The sequence below is a fragment of the Gorilla gorilla genome, chromosome 3 (genome assembly GCF_029281585.2).
Source record: "Gorilla gorilla gorilla isolate KB3781 chromosome 3, NHGRI_mGorGor1-v2.1_pri, whole genome shotgun sequence".
NCBI classification, from domain to species: domain Eukaryota; kingdom Metazoa; phylum Chordata; class Mammalia; order Primates; family Hominidae; genus Gorilla; species Gorilla gorilla.
Genome location: NC_073227.2, coordinates 69,779,634 through 69,801,265, shown reverse-complemented (window position 1 = coordinate 69,801,265; position 21,632 = coordinate 69,779,634). Strand labels below are relative to the sequence as shown.

General features: G+C 44.2%; 1 protein-coding gene across 1 annotated transcript in view; it reads left to right on the top strand.

Annotated features, from left to right (window-relative positions):
* Positions 1 to 6,556: 6,556 nt before the first annotated feature.
* Positions 6,557 to 21,632, top strand: part of SPMAP2L (sperm microtubule associated protein 2 like) — a 75,120-nt gene continuing 60,044 nt past the window's right edge. The window contains exon 1 of the mRNA XM_063705111.1: positions 6,557 to 7,122. Within this exon, the coding sequence (XP_063561181.1) occupies positions 6,630 to 7,122 (493 nt within the window). The 5' untranslated portion in view covers positions 6,557 to 6,629. The remainder of the gene's footprint in view (positions 7,123 to 21,632) is intronic.

Genomic DNA, 21,632 nt, shown 5'->3' with positions numbered 1-21,632 from the left:
CAAGAACTGTGGATCAAAAACATTCAAAAAGTAAACCCACTGAAGAATAATAACACAACAATAAAAATAATACACATTTTAAAATACAATATAACAACTATTTACATAGCATTTTCATTGTATTAGGTATTATAAGTAATCTAAAGATGATTTAAAATACACGAGTAGATGTGTGTAGGTTATATGTAAATATGCCATTTTCCATCAGGGGCTTGAGCATCCACATTTGCCTGTGAGGATCTTGGAATCAGTCTCCCTGAGAATACCAACGGACAACTGTACAAAGATAATGCTAACATAATAACAGCATCTCTATTTGGATTTTGAATGTTAAAAATATTTGTAAAACAGTGTATTGGGGGTATTGGGATTTTTAATCAACAAAGGTAAAATGAACATTAGCAAGCATTTGTCCCATTTATTGTTTTGCAATGGCATGAAATTTATATGAAATTTTTTTGTGGGGGTGGATAGGGTCTCACTCTGTTGCCCAGGCTGGAGTGCAGTGGCATGATCTCAGCTCAGGTGATCCTCCCTCCTCAGTCTCCCAAGTAGCTGGGACCAGAGGTGCACGCCACCATGCCCGGCTAATTTTTCTATTTTTAGCAGAGATGGGGTTTTGCCATGTGGCCCAGGCTGGTCTCGAATTCCTGAGCTCAAGCGATCTGCCTGCCTCGGTCTCATAAAGTCCTGGGATTACAGGAATGAGCCACTGCACCTGGCCTTGAATATATTTTAGTATGTTTTCTCTTTTCAAGTAAAAAACCGGGTGTCTTTCCATTAAGTGGATCTGTTTAACACTATAAGAAATATCAGGGTAGGACAATGAGGAAAGTGAACTTTGTCAAACACCCGGAGAAATAAACATTAACAGTATTCATTAAGAGTTAGGAAGGGCTTCTTTTCCAGGAGCTTGTTAGACGAGATGAGGAACATTGTGGGGATTTGTTTTTAAAATTCTTAACATTTTGCTTTTACATAGATAAACTTTCTTCACTAGAAAGAGTGATAACTATATTTATTTGCAGACACTCTGTAAATCCAACTTGTAACTATAGTGCCTTGCTTTGGTTTTAAAAAAAATCATAAAGAGAGTTTGCTCTATAAATCCTTCCTTTTAAAATTTGGAATCTGTGGTGAAATAATACAAATATGGGGTCAGGCGTGGTGGCTCACACCTGTAATCCCAGCACTTTGGGAGGCCAAGGCGGGTGGATCACGAGGTCAGGAGTTCAAAAGCAGCCTGGCCAACATGGTGAAACCCTGTCTCTACTAAAAATACAAAAAATTAGCCAGGGGTGGTGGTAGGCACCTGTAATCCCAGCTACTCGGGAGGCTGAGGCAGGAGAATCGCTTGAACCCAGGAGGCAGAGGTTGCAGTGAGCCGAGATCGCACAACTGCACTCCAGCCTGGGCAACAGAGAAAGACTCTGTCTCAAGAAAAATAAACAAAATAAAATAAAATAAAATTTGGAATCTGTGGTGAAATAATACAAATATGGGGTCAGACGTGGTGGCTCACACCTGTAATTCCAACACTTTGGGAGTCTGAGGCAGGAGGATCATTTGAACCTATGAGTTTGAGACCAGCCTGGGAAACATAGTGAGACCCTGTCTCAAAAAAGAAAAAAAAAATCCAAATTTGGTGAAGATAACCCCTCTCAATATTAGCACATAACTGTCTCTAGTTTTAGGTTAAAATAGAACACAATTGAATTTATGCATGCATGTGCAAAATGATGATTGCCCTCTGCGAGATGAGACATTGGAGAGTGAGCCTTTAAAATCATTACCTTTCTCATATCAGCACCACGCCATCATGTTTAATGGTATCACAGCAGCCACTCAGGTGTCTAATGTTAAACCTTCTTCTTGTCTGGCCTATGGAGGGTGGATCACACAATGATTCGGAATTGTCAGAAATGTTGGATTTTAATCTCTGCCCCAAGGATTACCGCGAATGGACCCCTGGACGAATTCCTTGACTGTCTTGGTCTTGTCCTTGTAAAAAGATTAAGTGAGATGCAGACCACTTCCAGCCCTAAACTCTGATTCTATGTGCTTGTCCCTTCCCTAGGTTTTCTAAGGTGATCAGGGACATAGAGAAGTTTCTGGATGCTTATTTCAAAGATAAGGCCGAAAGCTTTCAGGATGGGGAACAATATCTCTGTTCTTCCCTGTTTGGTCTTTTTAATCTCAGAATCTGATTGTAGATTCTGCATTTTGGCAACAAGTGTTGTGGCTGGAGTTTTTCCTTCAGTGGACAGTTATGGAGTGCCAACATGGCAGTCATTGCTTGACACCAGGGTGAACAAAGCAGGGATTCTGTACTTGAGATGCTCTCAGGCTAACGATGAGGGTTTGTGTCATGGGGGTTTCTAACAGAAATGGCACTAGACAACAAGACAGATTGGCGTATTGTAAGAGAGGCTGCCTGGCTGGTAGCCTGCCCAATGGGCCTAATGGGGTGGCATACGACCTTGGAGACTTTACCACAATCTCGTGTCTGTTGCCAGCCTTCCGGGCTTACAAGCCTTCCAGGTTTGAGAAGCTGAGTCATGTTAGAAAGTAAGTGTAGTTAGCACACCAAGAGTGGATCTGCCTTTTCATTCAGTAAACATTTTGGGAGCACCATGTGCCAGAAAATGTGCCAGAACTCTTTCAGCTAAAAATAAATTCAGTTAAAAGGAAATTCAGGCTGGATGCAGTGGATCACGCCTGTAATCCCAGCACTTTGGGAGACCAAGGTAGGTGGATCACTTGAGCCAAGGAGTTTGAGACCAGCCTGGGCAACTTGGTGATACTCCATCTCTTCAAAAAATACACAACAGAAACAAACAAACAAAAAACTAGCCAGATGTGATGGTGCATACCTGTAGTCCCAGCTACTTGGGAGGCTAAGATGGGAGGATCATTTGTGCCTGGGGAAGTCAAGGCTGCAGTGACCAGTGATTGCACCACTGCACTTCAGCTTGGGCAATGGAATGAGACCTTGTTCAAAAAGGCTGGGCACAGTGGCTCAGGCCTGTAATCCCAGCACTTTGGGAGGCAGAAGCAGGAGGACTGCTGGAAGCCGGGAGTTAGAGAGCAACCTAGGCAACATAGAAAGACCCTGTTTCTACAAAAATTTTTTTAACGGAAATTCAACTCAAATTTGTGTGTACCCCCACAAAAAAAGAGGTTTTTTTCCTCATCATCCTGGAAAATCTGGGCATGGGTGGATTCAGGAGTTCAGAAGTTCAAAGATAAGACTGTCTCTCCATGTCCTGGCCCTGCTAACCTCTGCTTGGTTTGATTCTCAGATTCTCTCCTCAGAGCAGCAAGATGATTGCTGTCAGCACAAGCCATTCTTATAGCTCATGATTTCAGAGTAAGATGGACCTTCCTTTTCTGAGCAGACATCCATTAAATCTCACGGAGGGATACCAACTGGCTCTTCTGGGGTTGCATATTCATCCTTGAACCAATTACTGTGGCTGGATTGGTCAGACCTGGGTTAGAAGGAAGGATCAGCCCCTTAAACTATACTGAATGAGTTCCCTGCAGAAAGGAGGGGTTCTGCCTTCAGAAGAAGAGGGAAGGGATTCTAGGCAGGAAAACGAAATAATGACAGCTATTCACAGTCATTCACTGTGCTTGGCACAGGGAATATACCAGTGACCAGGACAGAGAATTTCACTGTCTTTAAGGAGCTTACATTCTAGCTGGGGAAATATACAAAAATAAACAAGCAGATGAAATAATTACAAATTATGTCGAAGCAAGGAAATGAAATAGAAAATAATGGTGGGAACATTTTTAAAATTAATATGGGCTGGAAAGACCTCTTTGAGTGGGTAATATTTAAGCTGAGCCCCAGAGGCTAGAAAAGAGCCAGTATGTAAACAGTGGGAAGAAATGGGCTCCACGCAGTGGGAACAGGTGTGAGAAGAGACTGAAATGGGAAAGAGCTTGACACTTTAGAGAAGAGCAGGGAGGCCAGAATGTAGACAGCAAGGATGGAGTGGCTCAAAGTAGACTAGAGAGGGAAAAAATGACCAGAGTATGGAACACCTTATAATGCAAAGCTTGAGGATTTAAAAAAATGGTTTGGAGTGTTATGATTGGAGGTGACCAAAGGTAAAAGTCAGAAGTTCCACCAGTTCGGAGGCCACTGTAGAATCCAGAGAGATGATGATGGGCCTGGGTGGCCTGCCATGACCTTATCATGATGTCATTATGGTGGGAGTGGGTTGTTATAAAATGAGTCCAGCCCCTGGTGCCTCTCTTTCATGTTCAGCCCTCCCACCATGTTATGCTATGCTGCATCAAGACAGACTCACCAGATGCCACAGCCATGCACTTGGATGCCCCAGCCATGCACTTGGATGCCCTAGCCTCCAGAGCTATGAGAAATAAGTTCTTTATAAATTACCCAGTCTCAGGTATTCTATTATAGCAACATAAAATGAACTAAGGCAGACTTGGAAAAGAATTCATTCTGTGTGATCATTATAATCTTTCCCAATAAGCAGACTCCTTGAGAAGCAAGTCATGTCAGAAAGCTGCCTGTTCCCAGTGCAGTGGCTCATGCCTGTAATCCTAGCACTTTGGGAGGCCAAAGTGGGTGGATCGCTTGAGCTCAGGAGTTTGAGACCATCCTGGGCAACATGGCAAAACCCTGTCTCTACAAAAAATTAGCCAGGCGTGGTGGCATGCGCCTGTAGTCCCAGCCACTCAAGAGGCTGAGGTGGGAGAATGGTGTGAGTTCAAGAGGCAGAAGTTGCAGTGAGTCAAGATTGCTCCACTGCACTCCAGCCTGGACAACAGAGCCAGACCCTGTCCCAAATAAAAAAGAAAGAAAGAAAGCTAAACATGAATATTTTGATATACAGTGGCACCACATTCATAGCAAGTGGGCCTAAAAGATAGGCTGTAACAATTGCAGTCTATTGGCTTAGATCCCCTCCTTTCTGCAGTTTTTGAGAGGGCACAGCCTCTATGATGCTCCTTCTGTACATTCACAGTGGCCTGAATCCCCCTCTTTCAACTGACATGTTCTTTGGACTTTCAAAGACATTTCATGTAGCCGGGGACTACTTTTACTGATTTAAGGGCCATCCTGCCTCTTTAAGGTGGATTTACGTAACTCCTCCCTGATTGGTTTAAAGGTTGAGTTAAAACTCTCTGAGAGTAGCTTTATTTCTCCTTCCAAGTTTTGGGGGATATTTCCTGAACTTCCATACAATATTACATACATCTATATCAAAGTAAGGTTGACGGAGATTCCGATTCATATACGCACATGCTAGAATGAATCTTCTAGTTCCATTCCAGATAACATTCACAATCCAAAATATTTCTCTTCTAACTTTTCTTAGCATCTATGAGACTAAGTACATACAAGGAATACCCAGTAACGAGCAAAAGGGGTACTTGGGTTTACTAAATATTTTAACAGACAACTTATTCCTTAACACTTCTAGGCCCTTCCCTTGAAAATAAACACATCAGTAAAACTCCACCACTTCTATTCCCCTCTATCACACTGTCACCACCATGAAAATTAGCTGAAAGCACTCCTCAAGGATTGAGAGACGGCCAGGCCACCTATGTTTTTAAAGTCTCTTGGTATAATAAGTGATAAAAAAGAGAGGATGCCAAAAACAGGGTTACAAGAAGTGTGGTATATTTAAAAGATACCACAGTTAACAAATTAATGGATGCACCCACAGAACACAGCACACAGTTGTACTGTTCACAAGATAATTACAGCCCTTTATAAAAAGTACCTGATAGCATGCTTCAGTAGATAGTGAGCCCTGTAATGAGACACAAGATGTACATGAATATATTTTTATTTTAATCCAGTGTTTCTTTGTGACTGTGTATAGAACTTCATGTGGAGATAAAGTAAAACATTCAAGTTTGAGACTCTTCTTGAATGTAAGCTTATGTCAAATGTCGCACTGGTGGATCCACCTCCCCCGCACCCCCCGCCCCCCGCCCCCGCTCCATTCTGATGGTCGTGCATTTAACTAGAAATTGATGGAAATCAGTGTTAGTAACTGAGGGCCTTAGAATATTATCAGTCTCGGCATCCTCTCCCAGCATGATTAGGGGACAAAAGCCCGTATAGAGATTGTGTCCAGGAACCTCTGGGCACAAGCTCTATACAGATTGCCTCTGGGGTCTGAGGGGCGCCCTAACTAGATTAGAAACTGACATGTTCTACCCCAGGGCCTCCGCGAACGACAGCAGGCGAGAATCCTTGCTCTGGACACGGGGAACAGGGTCAGCATCTCATCTCCTATCTCCACCGACTGTCTCTGGCTTTTCTCCGTCCCCGGATGCGCCCAGAAGGTCCTGGAGAGTGGTGCGTCCCCTTGGCAACCGTACAACGCGCAGGAAGGCGGAGTGAGATGAGGCTGAGTCCGGCCGGGGCGGGGCTGTGTGGGACTAGGGCGGGGCTCGGGGGCTGGACCGGGGCGGGGCTGTGTAGGACTGGGGCGGGGCTCGGGGCGGGGCTCGGGGCGGGGCTGGGCGCGGGGGGCCCCGGCAACCCTTATCGTATCGCGCAGAAAGCAAACTGCTCCTGGGCAACCAGTCGGGAGGGTGAGCCGCGCTCGCGACAGAAGCTTCTGGCGCGAATGGAGAACCAAGAGTTTCTAAGTCCATCTGCGCCGTCCGAGGTGACCGATGGGCAAGTCTCAGCAGAAATATCCACTTGCTCCGAAGTCTTCCAGAAGCCCATTGTGCTCAGGATTCTCGACACTCACAGAGAGCTTGAGGAGTCCGAGGATCCAGAGAAACACGAGAATCCCGAGGAACCCGAGGAGGTCAGGGAGCAAGACCAGCGAGACGAGTCCGAGGAATGTGATGAGCCTCACGAGTCCTATGAGCCCCACGCTCCCTATGCGCCCCACAAGCCCCGGGACTCCTATGCACCTTACGAACTCCATGGGCCCCATGCAGCCCCCAAACTCCTCAAGGCCCGTGAACCCCGTCAGCTCCGCCACACCCGTGAGCCCCGCAAGTCCCGCGAGGCCAAGGAAACCGAGTTGCTTCCCAGCGCCGCAGTAATGATCTCCCCCTCTCTGATCACCAGAGCCCCGCCACGGCCTCAGCTGTCTTTCCTGGGTGGTAGGTGTTCCCCTTCCCTCGTCCCCTCTCCTGCTTCTCCCTTCCCCTCATTCCCCACGCGCTGAGCACCCACGCCCCATCTAGAACCGGGGGTCCTAAGGTGGAGGTTTGCATGCAAGAGCTTGCCATATTGAAAAGAACTCGTGTCATTTACCTGTTGCTTCGCAGTCATCAGCCCTTGCGTTTCAAGGGACTCAGATGGGAAACTGACACCCTGATAATGAGAGAAACTGAATCTCTTCTCTTCCACTGCCACCTAATGAGCTATTGTTACCTCCTTTTGAAGCCCTTCTTCATTCGCCTCTACAGTTAGTCATTGCATCCCTCTGGGTTGCACTTTGAATGTTACCCTTATTAGAGCACTTAAGATCTTGTATTTCACCATTCATCTTTCTCTTTAACTAAAGAGAGTGATCCTTGAAGGGAGGATATTTTCGTCAGTGTTTGGCATATGGTCACATGTGGAAACAAAGCATTCATTGAGCAAGTATTCAAAGAGTATGCATCTACAAAGTGCTCATGATATGCTCAGTCCTCACCACCTTCACAAGGTAACAGAGCAGATGGGACTTGGGTATAAACATCCTTGCTCTGACCCCACTCGCTCATTTATGACCCCTCACTAATGACCCAACCCAAAGCAATTATTTGTCCTCATTGGACCGCCAATCTTTTGGGAAACCAATTTTTATCTTATGTTCTCACTGACTGCTCCTTACCCAGCCTCGATTCCATGGTCTGCCATTGCAGTTGCTCCCTTATGTCTTCCACCATTCCATTGGCTCTCTGGTTACCCATCATACTTCTGACAAAACCTCAACCCTGATTAAACCCAGCCGTCCATCTACTCGCTTCCTACACCTCAGCAGTTGACTCTTGCTGTGCAAAATTGCACAGTCATACTGTCTGGTTTATTTCAATTTCATCTCAATTGGTCACTTGGCACTGCCTGGAAAGCTCACTTTATTCCCTTAGTAAGTTAGTTTTCCCAGTCTCTGAAGATGACTAACTGCCTTACTCTCCTCTAAACTTCACACCTTTGACCCCCCCACCCAGCTGAAGACTTTGCCCCATTCTTTATTGAGAAAATAGAAGTGATCAATCATGAAATCCCTTATTTTCTTACAATGGATCTATTGCTTTACCCGCATATGTACCCATGAATTCTGCCTTTTCTCATATTTCAGGGAAGAATTGTGCCTTTTTTTTTAATGAAAAGCAAAATTCTTCACTTATGCTTTAGATACCACTCTCATTTCCTGAAGAACTTTCTTCCTGCAGTTATCCTCTCTCTTCTACAGCATCAATTTCTCCCTAATTAATCAGTAACATCATACACATATTCTAGAATCTTCCATCTTGAAATAACTCTTGACCCCATGTCATTTTCAGACTCTCCCCTTCCACCAGCATCACCCCCATTCCTCTGTTGTTCTTCATTGCAGAACTTGTCAGAAGAGTTGTCTATACTCACTGACTCAATTTCTTCACCTCTCATTCTCAACACATTTGGTTAGGCTTCTTTCCTCTACTCTCCCAAAACTGCTCTAGTTTACTGCTTTTCTCTCTGCCGCCACTCCTATCATCATGCATGGAGATTTCATATCCACTTGGATGATCCATTTGGCTTCTCAGTTCTCTGACCTCCTCACTTGGAAAGATCTCGTCCTTCACCCCATCGTAGGCACCCACTATCAAAGCCATTGTTAACTGCTCTACCATTTCCAGACTATTTCAAGCACTCTAATCCCTAACCATGTCTTACCTTTCCAGCTCACTCCTCCATGAACCCCCCTATCAAATTTTCAGCTTAAGGGACTTCAAATCCATTGATCCTACTAACTTTTCATTATATATCACTATCTTATGTCCTGCTGTCTCTCCTCACCTTATATTCCATGGACCAACAATGGAATCACTGCCTTGATTCTCTCTCCCTCTGTCATTCTTGCCTTGTTAAATCCAACCCTTGCCTGCACTTGGAATAACAGATAATGGCAAGAGAAAGGCAAACAACTATGCCAACTATGATAACTGACCTTTAAATCCATGCCCCTGAACTTCAAGTGGGCTCTCAGTGCTGCTTGCCAGTCATACTGTATTTCCACAGTCAATTTATTTTCCAGCTGTCCCAGAAATTATGGTAAGTGCTCTCATTCCTCAACCTTATGCATCCTTTCCTCCTCGCTCTTCGCCGATGATTTCACTTTTTTCTTCACTGAGAATAGAAGAAATTCTGAAAGATCTTCATATCTTTCCACCATGAAATCTACCAAAATACCAGCATCTATACATATGTACTCTACATTTTTTCCTGTTAATAATGGATGAACTGTCCCTGCTCCTATTAAAGGCCTTTCCCTCAATCTATATGTTGAATTTCAATCCCATCTAACTTCTTTAAGCTCTTTGCTCCTAAAATTAGCCTCTCTCTCCTGCATCATTGTATTCCTCCTCTACTGGATCATTCCCATCAGGATACAAACATGTGCAATGGACTGGGTGCGGTGCCTCACACCTGTAATCCCAGCACTTTGAGAGGCCGAGGTGGAAGGATCACTTGAGGCTGGAATTCAAAATCAGCCTGAGCAACATAGTGAGACCTCCTTTCTACAAAAAAAAAAAAAAAAAAAAAAAATTATTAACCACGCATGGTGGCACATACCTGTAGTCCCAGTTACTGGTAGACTGAGGCAGGAGCATCACCTCAGAATCAGCAGTTTGAGGCTACAGTGAGATATGATCATGCCACTGTACTCCAGCCTGGGCAGCAGAACAAGACTGTGTCTCAAGAACAAAAACAAAAACTAAAACCAACTAACCAAACAACAACAACGACAACAGCAAAATGCACAATAACTCTTATCTTTAAGAAACCCCAAACCTTCCCTGAACCCTGTGTGCCCATCCAGGTACCACGATTTCTTTGCTCTGCTTTAGAGGAAAAATTTCTCAATTGAATTGCCTGCAAGTCATCATCTCCATGTCCTCTTTCCCCCTTTTTCCCCCTTCTCTAGAGAGCCACTTAAATTTTCATCCCCTCCACTTAGCTGCAGTGGCTTTTATTGAGGTCACAATGATCGCTGCCTTGTGAAATTCAATGGCTAATTCTTCATCTTCATCTTACTCATCTGACACATTAACCTCTTATTTTCTTAGAAGTCTTCTTTACTTGACTTCTGGGATGCCTCTACCTCTGTTGTCGTACCTCACTGATTGTTCTTTAGTCAGTTTCCTTTGCTGAATCCTCCTCTGCCCAGCCTTTAGGTTGAAGTGACCAATGGCTTAGTCCTCTCAGATTCATTCTTCTAGAACTTTCCTTATTCCCTGGGTGAGTTCATCAGTTCCATGGCCTTAACTATATTCTGGTAACTTCCCAAATTATCTCTAGCCTCAGTTTTTCCCCTAAACTCAAGTTTTATAACCAGTCGTTGATTTATCATCCCCGCTTGAATATCAATTTGGCATGTAAAACATAAGGTGGGCTGGGTGTGGTGGCTTACGCCTGTAATCCTAGCACTTTGGGAGGCTCAAGTGGGTGAATTACCTGAGGTCAGGGGTTCGAGACCAGCCTCGCCAACATGGTGAAACCCCGTCTCTGCTAAAAATACAAAAAAAAATAGCTAGGCGTGGTGGCACATGCCTGTAATCCCAGCTACTCGGGAGGCTAAGGCAGGAGAATCGCTTGAACCCAGGAGATGGAGGTTGCAGTGAGCCGAGATTGCACCATTGCAATCCAGCCTGCACAACAAGAGTGAAACTCCGTCTCAACAACAACAACAAACAACAACAACAACAAAAAAACCATAACGTGCCCACCAATGAAGTCTTCCTACAACACCCATATGTGCTCTTCCCTCATTGTTTCCCATTTCAGCAAATGGCACCACCATTTATTTATCCAGGTGCCTAAAAACCTTAGCATCATTCTTGACACCTGTTTTTCTCTTACACTCAGACTTTAAACCATTAGCAAATTGTAACTTTGAGCTATATCCTGACTATGGCCATTTCTTAACATTTAAAATGTCATCATCTTTGTAAGCCACTATCATCTCTTGCCTGGTCTAAGGGAGGAGACCACCACGCATATTGTCTTACGCCCAATTTCTGCCTCCAAAGAAAGAAGAAGTAAAAACTAAAAGGCAGAAATGAAATCCACAGGCAGACAGCCCAGCGCCACACCCTGGGCCTGGTCATTAAAGATCGACCCCTGACCTAATTGGTTATGTTATCTATAGATTACATACATTGTATGGAAAAGCACTGTGAAAATCCCTGTCCTGTTCTGTTCTGTTCTAATTACTGGTGCATGCAGCCCCCAGTGATGTATCCCCTGCTTGCTCAATCGATCATGACCCTCTCATGCGGACCCCCTTAGAGTTGTAAGCCCTTAAGAGGGACAGGAATTGCTCACTCGGGGAGCTCAGTTTTTGAGACATGAGTCTTGCTGATGCTCCCGGCCGAATAAAGCCCTTCCTTTTTAACTCAGTGTCTGAGGGGTTTTGTCTGTGCCTCGTCCTGCTGCAGGTCCACTGCAGTATAGCCTCCAGCTGGGTTCTTGTCTTGCACCATCCCCGGTTCATTATACCTACACTGGTCACAGAAGTCCCTTAGAACATAAATTATATGCAGTTCTCTTGCTCTCAACCCTCCAGAATGGGTTCTCACCTCAGGTAGGGTTCTCACCTCTAAGGCAGGGATCTCCAACCTTTTTGGCACCAGGGATGGGTTTCGTGGAAGACAATTTTTTCAAGGGGTGGGGGGAACTGTTCCACTTCAGATCAATCTATCAAGCATTCGTTAGATTCTCATAAGGACCCAGCAAGCTAGATCCCTCACATGCGCACGCGCAGTTCACGATAGGGTTTGTTTCTGTGAGAATGTAATGCCACCACTGATCTGACAGGAGGCGGAGTTCAGGCTGTAATGCCTGCTCGCCTGCCACTCACCTCCTGCTGTGTAGCCTGGCTCCTAACAGGCCACAGACAAAACCAGTCCACAGCCCGGGGGTTGGGAACCCCGGCTCTAAAGTCCTTAGCAGGCCTACAAGGCCCCACTTGATCTGAGCCTGTCACTAACCTCACCTTGAACTTGACCTGATATGTCCATGACATCATGTCCTACTACTCCCCTGTCGGTTTTTGCTCTGCAGGCACATGGGCATCCTTGCTCTGAGCTCAGGATCATTTCACTTGCTTTCTCCTCTGCCAGGGCACTCTTCTTTCAAATAACTTGTCATCTCCTTTTCATGGGGTACCAAAAACAGCATTATTTGGCCTGCTCATTTTCTTTGAGACATTTATCGGACTGCATGATATATCTATTTGTTTACTTGTTTACATTAAGCTCTTATGGAGGCAGGACCTTTGTCTTTCATCCTTAGTGCCTCAAGCTTGCCTGGAACAAGTCAGGAATTAATTGTTGTTGAATGAAAGATCTCTTCATTTGACCACTGTGTTACCAAATCCAATGGTTTCTTCTCTATCGTTAGCATTGTCAAAAAGATTCAAAGAGTTAATACCCATAAACGTCTTAGAACAGATGTGGTACATTGTAAGTGCTCAGTAGATGTTAGCTAGTAGTAGTAGTAGTGTTGTAGTGTTATTATTATTATTACTATTTTGAGATGGAGGCTTGCTGTGTTTCCCAGGCTGGAGTGCAGTGGCATGATCTTGGCTCACTGCAAAGTCCGCCTCCTGGGTTCAAGCGATTCTCCTGTCTCAGCCTCCAGAGTAGCTGGGATTACAAGTATGCGCCACCATGCCTGGCTAATTTTTGTATTTTTAGTAGAGACCGGGTTTCACCATGTTGGCCAGGCTGGTCTTGAACTCCTGACCTTAGGTGATCCGCTCACCTCAGCCTCACAAAGTGCTGGGATTACAGGCATGAGCCACCACGCCCGGCCAATGTGTTAGTATTATTATCTCATTAAACCTCTTGGCAGCATCTAACACAACTGGCTACTCCCTTCTCGTGGCCTCTGTGACACCATAGTCTCCTAGTTTAGCATCCACCTGACTGTTTCTCCTTCTCAGGCTCCTTTGCTGAACCCTCTCTGAATTCTTGAATTCTAGCAGGCTCTGTCCTGACTCTTTAAAAAATATTTACACTTTTACCCCTAGGTGGTCATAACCACACTCACTCAAGAGTTTAGCATTTCTATGCTGCTGCCTTCTAAATTTTTATATTCTCTCTCTTCTCTGAGTCTGACACATATTCAACTGCCTCCTGGACATCTCCATTTGCATGTATCATATGCTTCTCAAATTGACTATACTTTTTCAAACAGAAGTCTTGATTTCCCTTCCAGCCTTGTTCTTCCTTCAGTCTCCCCCATCTGAGAATATATCTTGAAGTTACTCAAGCTAAAGAAAATCTATTCTTCTTGCCTCACCTTCAAGTACAATGCACCCAATGAAAGTTCTATCAGTTTTATCTCAAGAATATTTCCTGAATTTATTCATTTCTGCTGCTAACTCACTCCAGTTGTCCAGTTGTGGTCACTTCTCACCTGGATTTCTTTTCTTTTTTTTTTTTTTTTGAGGCGAGTCTCGCTCTGTCGCCCAGGCTGGAGTGCAGTGGCGCGTGATCTCGGCTCACTACAAGCTCCGCCTCCCGGGTTCACGCCATTCTCCTGCCTCAGCCTCCCGAGTAGCTGGGACTACAGGTGCCCGCCACCACGCCCGGCTAATTTTTTTGTATTTTTAGTAGAGACGGGGTTTCACCATGTTAGCCAGGATGGTCTTGATCTCCTGACCTTGTGATCTGCCCGCCTCAGTCCCCCAAAGTGCTGGGATTACAGGCGTGAGCCACCGCGGCCAGCTTCACCTGGATTTCTACATGAGTTTCCTGACAAGTCTGCCTGTGTCTACTCTTGTCCCCTGCAGCCCCATGGCTACCGCAGCCAGAGTGGGTATTTTAAAAATGAATCAGATCATATCTTTCCCTTATAGTCCTTCCTATGGCGTCTCATTGCTCTTACAATAAATCCAAGCTTCCTGCAGCAGTGTGTAGAGCTCCACGGGTCTCTGACATCCCCTACCACTCGCCCTCATGCTCACTTGGTCTCAGTCATACTGGCTTCCTTTCTGTTCCTCCAAAAGGTGAACCCCTATACTTGCCCTGCTTCAGAGTCTGCATCTGTGGTTCTCTCTACCTGGCATGCCTATTGTTTTCCCAGGATTCTCTCATGGCTAATTTCTATTACTGGGTCTCAGCCGGTTTTTAAGAGGTGAAAAACCTAATCTTTTGTAGGGCTTTTCCTGTCCATGCTACCTAAAGCAGCCTTCCTGAAGTGACATGGTCATGAGACTTTCTCTAAAAAGTTTTCAGACTTTGCTTTAGAAAACATTATTTTAGGCCGGGCATGGTGGCTCACGCCTAATGGTTTGGGAGGCCTAAGCAGGCGGATCACCTGAGGTCAGGAGTTCAAGACCAGCCTGGCCAACATGGTGAAACCCCAGCTCTATTAAAAATATAAAAATTAGCTAGGCATGGTGGCATGTGCCTGTAATCCCAGCTACTCTGGAGGCTGAGGTAGGAGAATCACTTGAATCCGGGAGGTGGAGGTTGCAGTGAGCCAAGATCATGCCACTGCACTCCAGCCTGGGCAACAGAGCAAGACTCTGTCTCAAAAAAGCAAAACAAAAGAAAAGACTACTTTAAAGCCTTCTACCTTCTCAATTTGTCTTCTAGATTTTCCTTGTCAATTCCAGTAAGTCTTTACATTAATTCCTTTAGTAAAGCTCAACAAACACTAAGTATATTTATATAATATTTACAAAAAGTGGTGTAAACATTGGGCAATAATTAGCACATCCCCGTGCCTCTACTCACTCAATAAGATTTTTTTTCATCCAACATTTATTGAGCGACTACTATGTCACTCTTTTGTGTCCTATGGAGTGCAAAGATGACTAAGACATGGCATTTTGGTTGTGTGCCAAATTCTAAAAATTTATAGAGTCGGTTCTATTATTCTATCACCTAACAATAGTATCATCACCTAATCATCACTGTTATTGCTGAACTTTATTGAGCACATGCTATGTTTATGGTGTAGGTACTGAGCTGTAGATGAATAAGACATGGATTCCTTCCTTGAAGAACTATTTCTGTGGTTGGGGAGGCTGAATATATCCACAACAATAACACATCCATAGCATACAAAGTAAAATGTACTGGAGTATCCTACAGGACAAGCACTTCATTTTTCTGAGTTAAGTGGCAACAATAACCTCTTTTTATTTTTTACTTATTTATTTTTTTGAGATGGAGTTTTGCTCTTGTCGCCAAGGCTGGAGTGCAATGGTGCAATCTCAGCTCACTGCAACCTCTGCCTCCCAGGTTCAAGCGATTCTCCTGCCTCAGCCTCCCGAGTAGCTGGGATTACAGGCCTGCACCACCACACCCAGCTAATTTTTGTATTTTTAGTAGAGACAGAGTTTCACCATGTTGGCCAGGCTGGTCTCAAACTCCTGACCTCAAGTGATCTGCCTGCCTCAGCCTCCCAAAGTGCTGATGTTACAGGTGTGAGCCACTGTGCCTGCCTTAATGTAGTGTTTTCTAAAGCAGAGTCTGAAAACTTTTTAGAGAGAGTCTCATGACCTTGCTACTTCAGGAAGGCCCTGACTTCTCTCCCTAAAGTAGGCACCCCCTCCTTCTGCCTTACCAGCCACATCACACTGATTTATTTCCTTCCCAGCACTTACCACTATCTGAAGTTATTTATTTGCTTGTTGTCTGTCTTTCTACCTGAAAGGTAAGCTGCATGACCTTGGACAGGGATTTAAGTCTTTATCCTTCTCTATTCCAAAGCTTAAAATGAATGGGTAAAGTCAGCATAAAAGTCATTCATATGGCCATTCCTGAACACTTTCTAGATTCACTCAAGAGTTACTGAGCTCATATTAATAGTAGCTTATGTTCATTGAGTGTTTTAAATATTTAATGTAATCTCATTTTATCCTGAAGACAACGCTTTGAAGTAAGTACTATTTGCGTCCCCATTTTACAGATGAAGAATGTGAGACTTGGTATGTTGTCTCCATGCATATAGTGGAGGACCGGCATTCAAAGCCATATCACGGGCCAGGCATGGTGGCTCACGCCTGTAATCCCAGCACTTTGGGAGGCTGAGGCAGGTGGGTCACCTGAGGTCAGGAGTTCAAGACCAGCCCGGGCAACATGCCAAAACCCTGCCTCTGCTAAAAATACAAAAATTAGCCGGGAGTGGTGCTGCACGCCTGTAAGCCCAGCTACTGAGGAGGCTGAGGCAGGAGAATCGCTTGAACCCGGTAGGCAGAGGTTGCAGTGAGCCGAGATCGCACCACTGCACTGCAGCCTGGGCGACAGAGTGAGACTCTGTCTCAAAACAAAACAAAAGCCATATAATACCTTCTGATCAGTGGTGAATGAAAAAGAAAGAAAGAAAGAGAGAGAGAGCAAGAAAGAGAAAGAGAAAGGAAAGAAAGAAAGAAAGAAAAGAGAGAAAGAAAGAAAAGAAAGAAAGACAGCCAAAAACCATCGGTTCATACAAAGCCTGTGAACTACTGATGAGATAGGTCAGGCCCCTTAAATGGGAGAAAAGAAGCACCGCTGCTATTTTCTCTGGAAGAGTGGGCTGGGAAACATTTTGGGGACAGAAAGTGATACTGGAATTGTACTACAGGAAAATCAGCCAATGAGGATGGATTGGATGTGTCATCTCCTCCCTACTGTCCCCAAAGAAATGTCAATGTTTGAACACTGCTGTGCCCAGGAGTCATGGCTCCAGTTGCATCCTGGGGATTTCAATTGGAGCATACATTTAGTAGAAGAGGAAACTTGGTTCTGTTGTGAAGAGCACTGGACTAGGAGTTAGGAAACTTGTGATTTACTTTCGGTTACGTCATAGCTGTGTGTCTGTTTCCTTTCTAGTGAAATGAAGTGGCTAGACTGGCCAATCACTATGAACAAATGTTGAGAGTCTATATTTTAATATAACTGCTTAATTTGATATAACAAGATATTGCCAAAGTGCAATTACTGTATATTCTTGAATATAACATTTAAATGTTTTTGCCAATTTGAATATATAAACTTTAAAAAATAGAGCTAAAATAGACAAATGTTTATAATTGTATTACAAAAATTTAAATTAAAAAATAAAAGTAACATATTAAAATAAATGGTATAATTTAGAAATATTTATTCCTAATGTCATATTTCATGGAAAACAGTTTTATTAATTTTTTCACTTGCATATTTGACATCACTAGAGTTATTTTTTGAGTAATTTAATACACTTTTTAAGGGCACATTATTTTTATTTCTAAGTTATTTGAGATAGAAAACGTAAAAGATTTTTTTATTATGGAAATTTCTTAACATACACAAAATAGAGAATGTTATAATAAACCTCTATGTACCCGTTACATAGTTTCAATAATTAACACTGTTTTTGAATCTTGTTTCATGTAGGCACCCCCCAGCCCTAATTTTTGGGCATCCTGTAGGACAAATTTGTTTTAAAGAAACTGCCAGATACCATGTCATTTTACCCATAAATACCTCAGTATGCATCTCTAATTGCTAAGGATTTTTAAAAAGCCACATAATTATCATGTCATAATTACACCAAACAAAATTTACAATTATTCTTTCTTTCTTTCTTTTTTCTATAGAGATAGAGTCTTCCTAGGTTGCCCAGGCTGGTCTTGAACTCCTGATCTCAAACGATCCTCCCACCTCAGCCTCCCAAAGTGCTAGGATTACAGGCATGAGCTGTCATGCCCTGCCACAATTATTCTTTAATGCCCACTAAATACATGTTTCCCTAATTGTCTCAAAAACATATTTTTACAGTTGATTTGTTCAAATTAGGACTTAAACAAGAGCCTCACATTGCATTTGGGAGTTAGGTCTTGAAGGAAACCAAAATACTGATGAATGTTAAGTAAAAGACAATGAAAATGCAGAGGAATGCTCTGCCTCAGGCTCCGTTTGCCTGGCGGTGGTAACATCAACCCTTCCTTACTGGAGAAGGCACTAGCAGGCAACAGAGAAATCTGGGAACAGATTTTACCATCTTCCCACATTTTCCTGACTTTAAAAAGACCACAACTGCTTTCTCCTTTCTCTGGTCACTGTATAGCATGTATGGCTCTTTGTTAAAATTCTATTTAAGCAAAGCCCCCAAACCACTGCGTTGAGAGAGAAATACTTTTGAACTGAGACCTCTCCTGCATGATGGGTACGGCTCATGTTCATAAACTTCTGCTTGTTTTTCTTTTGTTAATTTACCTTTTTTGGTGGGAGGGGAGAGTGTCTCAACTAAGATCTTAAAGAGGGGAAGAAAATAACTTATGTTTTCTCCCCTACAGTCTGTTTGTCTCTGTTATTCTTCATCAATAGACCTTGTCCTCTCTCCCTTTTAGAAACACCATGTATTTGTCAGGAAAATTCGGTAAAATATCCCATATTGCAGATTAAGAGGCTTGCTTCAACTCAGAATAAATTATTTTTGGCAAGGTTCTTTGATAGGTGGTGCTGAACGTGCTCTTCCTCTAGCATCACACTTTGAGTAAGGCGCATGCCTCTGGCTCTCCCACTTGTGGGGAATGTAAGATTGATGAGTGGGTTCAGGTGAGGTCAGCCCTGATCCCTCAACGTTAGTTCCAATCCACCTTTCACCAGATGGTTTTAACAACCAGTCTTGTTCACTGACTAGATACCATTATTTTATTAGATTCTATTATTTTGTTAGGAGTAAGACAGGGTCCCTTTAAACCTGTGTTTGATGTTGTCACTGGAAATTATCACGAGCCATCAGAACCCATTCATGTCATGTAAAAGTAGGAACTTAAAAAAAAAAATTCATCCTGTACGTGTACTTTTACCTTTACAATACAATCACTATGTGGTTTATTGTGTTTTGTGTTTATGTTTTGCTTTTTTTTTTTTTTTTTTTGAGATGGAGTCTCCAGGCTGGAGTGCAGTGGTGCGATCTTGGCTCACTGCAAGCTCCGCCTCCCGGGTTCACGCCATTCTCCTGCCTCAGCCTCCCGAGTAGCTGGGACTACAGGCGCCCGCCACCACACCAGGCTAATATTTTGTATTTTTAGTAGAGACGGAGTTTCACCGTGTTAGCCAGGATGGTCTCGACCTCCTGCCCTCGTGATCTGCCCACCTTGGCCTCCCAAAGTGCTGGGATTACAGGCGTGAGCCACCGCGCCCAGCCATGTTTTGCTTTTTAAAATAAGGTTTAGGGCTGGGCATGGTGGCTCACACCTGTAATCCCAGCACTTTGAGAGGCAGAGGCTGGTGGTCAGTTGAGGCCAGGAGTTCGAGACCAGCCTGGCCAACATGGCAAAACCCCTTCTATACTAAAAATACAAAGATTTGCCAGGTGTCGTGGTGTGCACCTGTAGTCCCAGCTACTTGGCAGGCTGAGGCACGAGAATCACTTGAACCCGGGAGGCAGAGGTTGCAGTGAGCCAATTGCGCCACTGCACTCCAGCCTGGGTGACAGAGTGAGATTCTGTCTCAAATAAATAAATAAATAAATAAATAAAACAATGTTTAAAGCTTTAGAACAACACCTAGCATTTAGGATTATGAGATTATATTCCCAAGAATAATTACTAAATCTGTTTTGAATTTCTTATTCCTTTCCTTCGCTTAACCTATTAATTTTGGTAGGGAGAACTCTGTACTTTTCCCATTCTAGCATATATTGAGAGAGAGAGAGAGAGAGTGTGTGTGTGTGTGTGTGTGTGTGTGAGAGAGAGAGAGAGAGTGTGTGTGTGTGTGTGTGTGTGTGTGTGTATGTGTGAGAGAGAGAGAGACAGAGAGAGAGAGAGAGAGATGGAGTCTTGCTCTCTTGCCCAGGCTGGAGTGCTATGGCCCTACCTAGGCTCACTGCAACAACCTCTGCTTCCTGGCTCAAGTGATTCTCGTGCCTCAGCCTCCCGAGTAGCTGAGATTACAGGTGTGAGCCACCACGCCCGGCTAATATTTGTATTTTTTGTAGAGATGGAATTTCACCATGTTGGCCAGGCTGGTCTCGAACTCCTGAGCTCAAGTGATCCACCCGCCTTGGCCTCCCAAAGTGCTGGGATTACAGGTGTGAACCACCGTGCCCGGCCCCAATACGTTTTCCTTGCCCAGTTCTTTGTTGAGAAAATAAAGCAATTGAGAAAGCACCTCTTAAGATGGGTTCTTTTAAGAGCTTGCATATAAGGTAACCTTTACTGAAGAATAATTTTTTGGGGAAAATCATGCGTCATACTCAGTCATTTATAGTACTTCACTGGAAACTATTTTTTTAACTTAGTTTCATGCAACACAAATCAGGAATAAACTTTGAAGAGGGGAAAAAACGTAAAAAAAATAGGGTTCTATTTGGCTTTCCACCAACGTTTTATAATTTATGTTGCTCCTTGTATAACACCAGTTAAGACCTCATCCGAGAGATTTTTTTTTTTTTAATTTCAACTTCTGTCACAGTTCGAGTTGCTGGGCTCCGCTAGGCCAAGCCCCGCAGCCCTCCAGCCGCTGCCAACCTGCGCCCCCTGGTGGCCTGGTTGCCGGCCGCACGCGCTCTGGCTCCGCCATCTGGAGCGCCACCTGGCCCGAGGGCGGGAGGGAGACTGTGGAGCAGTTCCAGACCCGCTTGTGGACCTGCACAACTACGTCATCCTCTGCAACACTGACCAGAAAGCTCAGCAACGGCAGCATTCTCAACAGGAAAGCCCATCGCAGGATGCGCTTCTGTGTCCCCGAGACGACTGTCCGCAAGGTGGTGGCCAGCACGCCCGGGGCCATCGAGCCTGTCCTATACCACTGAGGACAGCGCTGTCCACACAGACCCGCCCGGCGCAGCTGTGTCAGTGTAAATCCTAGTCTGCAGCCGGGCTACTGACATTTGCATGTGATTGACTAATCTATGAGAGAGAAAACAAACACAAGAAAGAAATACATGGTGATGAAGCCCCTGCTCCACCCTCCTCCTAAAAGATTCCACTGTTAGGAAAGCTGGTGTCTTTCTTTCCCTGGTAGAATGCTCTGATACAACTATGCTAGGCTTTATTATCTATGCTTCCCTTATTTTTCTTACCCTTCTCCTGACTATTTTTCTCTTTCCTTGAGTTTTTCATCTAAAAACAGACATATCCTATTGTAGTCTGTTTATGTAAGCAACCTCAAATCCTTTTAGAAATGAAGGGAGGGTAGAAACACATAAACCAATGAAAATACATGTGAGTACATGTTTACAAAGTAGGTTTAACATTTTACTAATAATTTTCATGGCTAGGTGTGGTGACTCATGCCCAGCACTTTGGGAGGCCAAGGTAGGAGGATTGCTGGAGCCCAGGAGTTCAAGACCAGCCTGGGCACCATAGTGAGACCCTGTCTACAAAAAATAAAATTAGCGTGGCTTGGTGGCACACACCTGTAGTCCCAGCTACTCGGGAGACTGAGGCACGAGAATCGCTTGAACTGGGGAGGTGGAGGTTGCAGTGAGT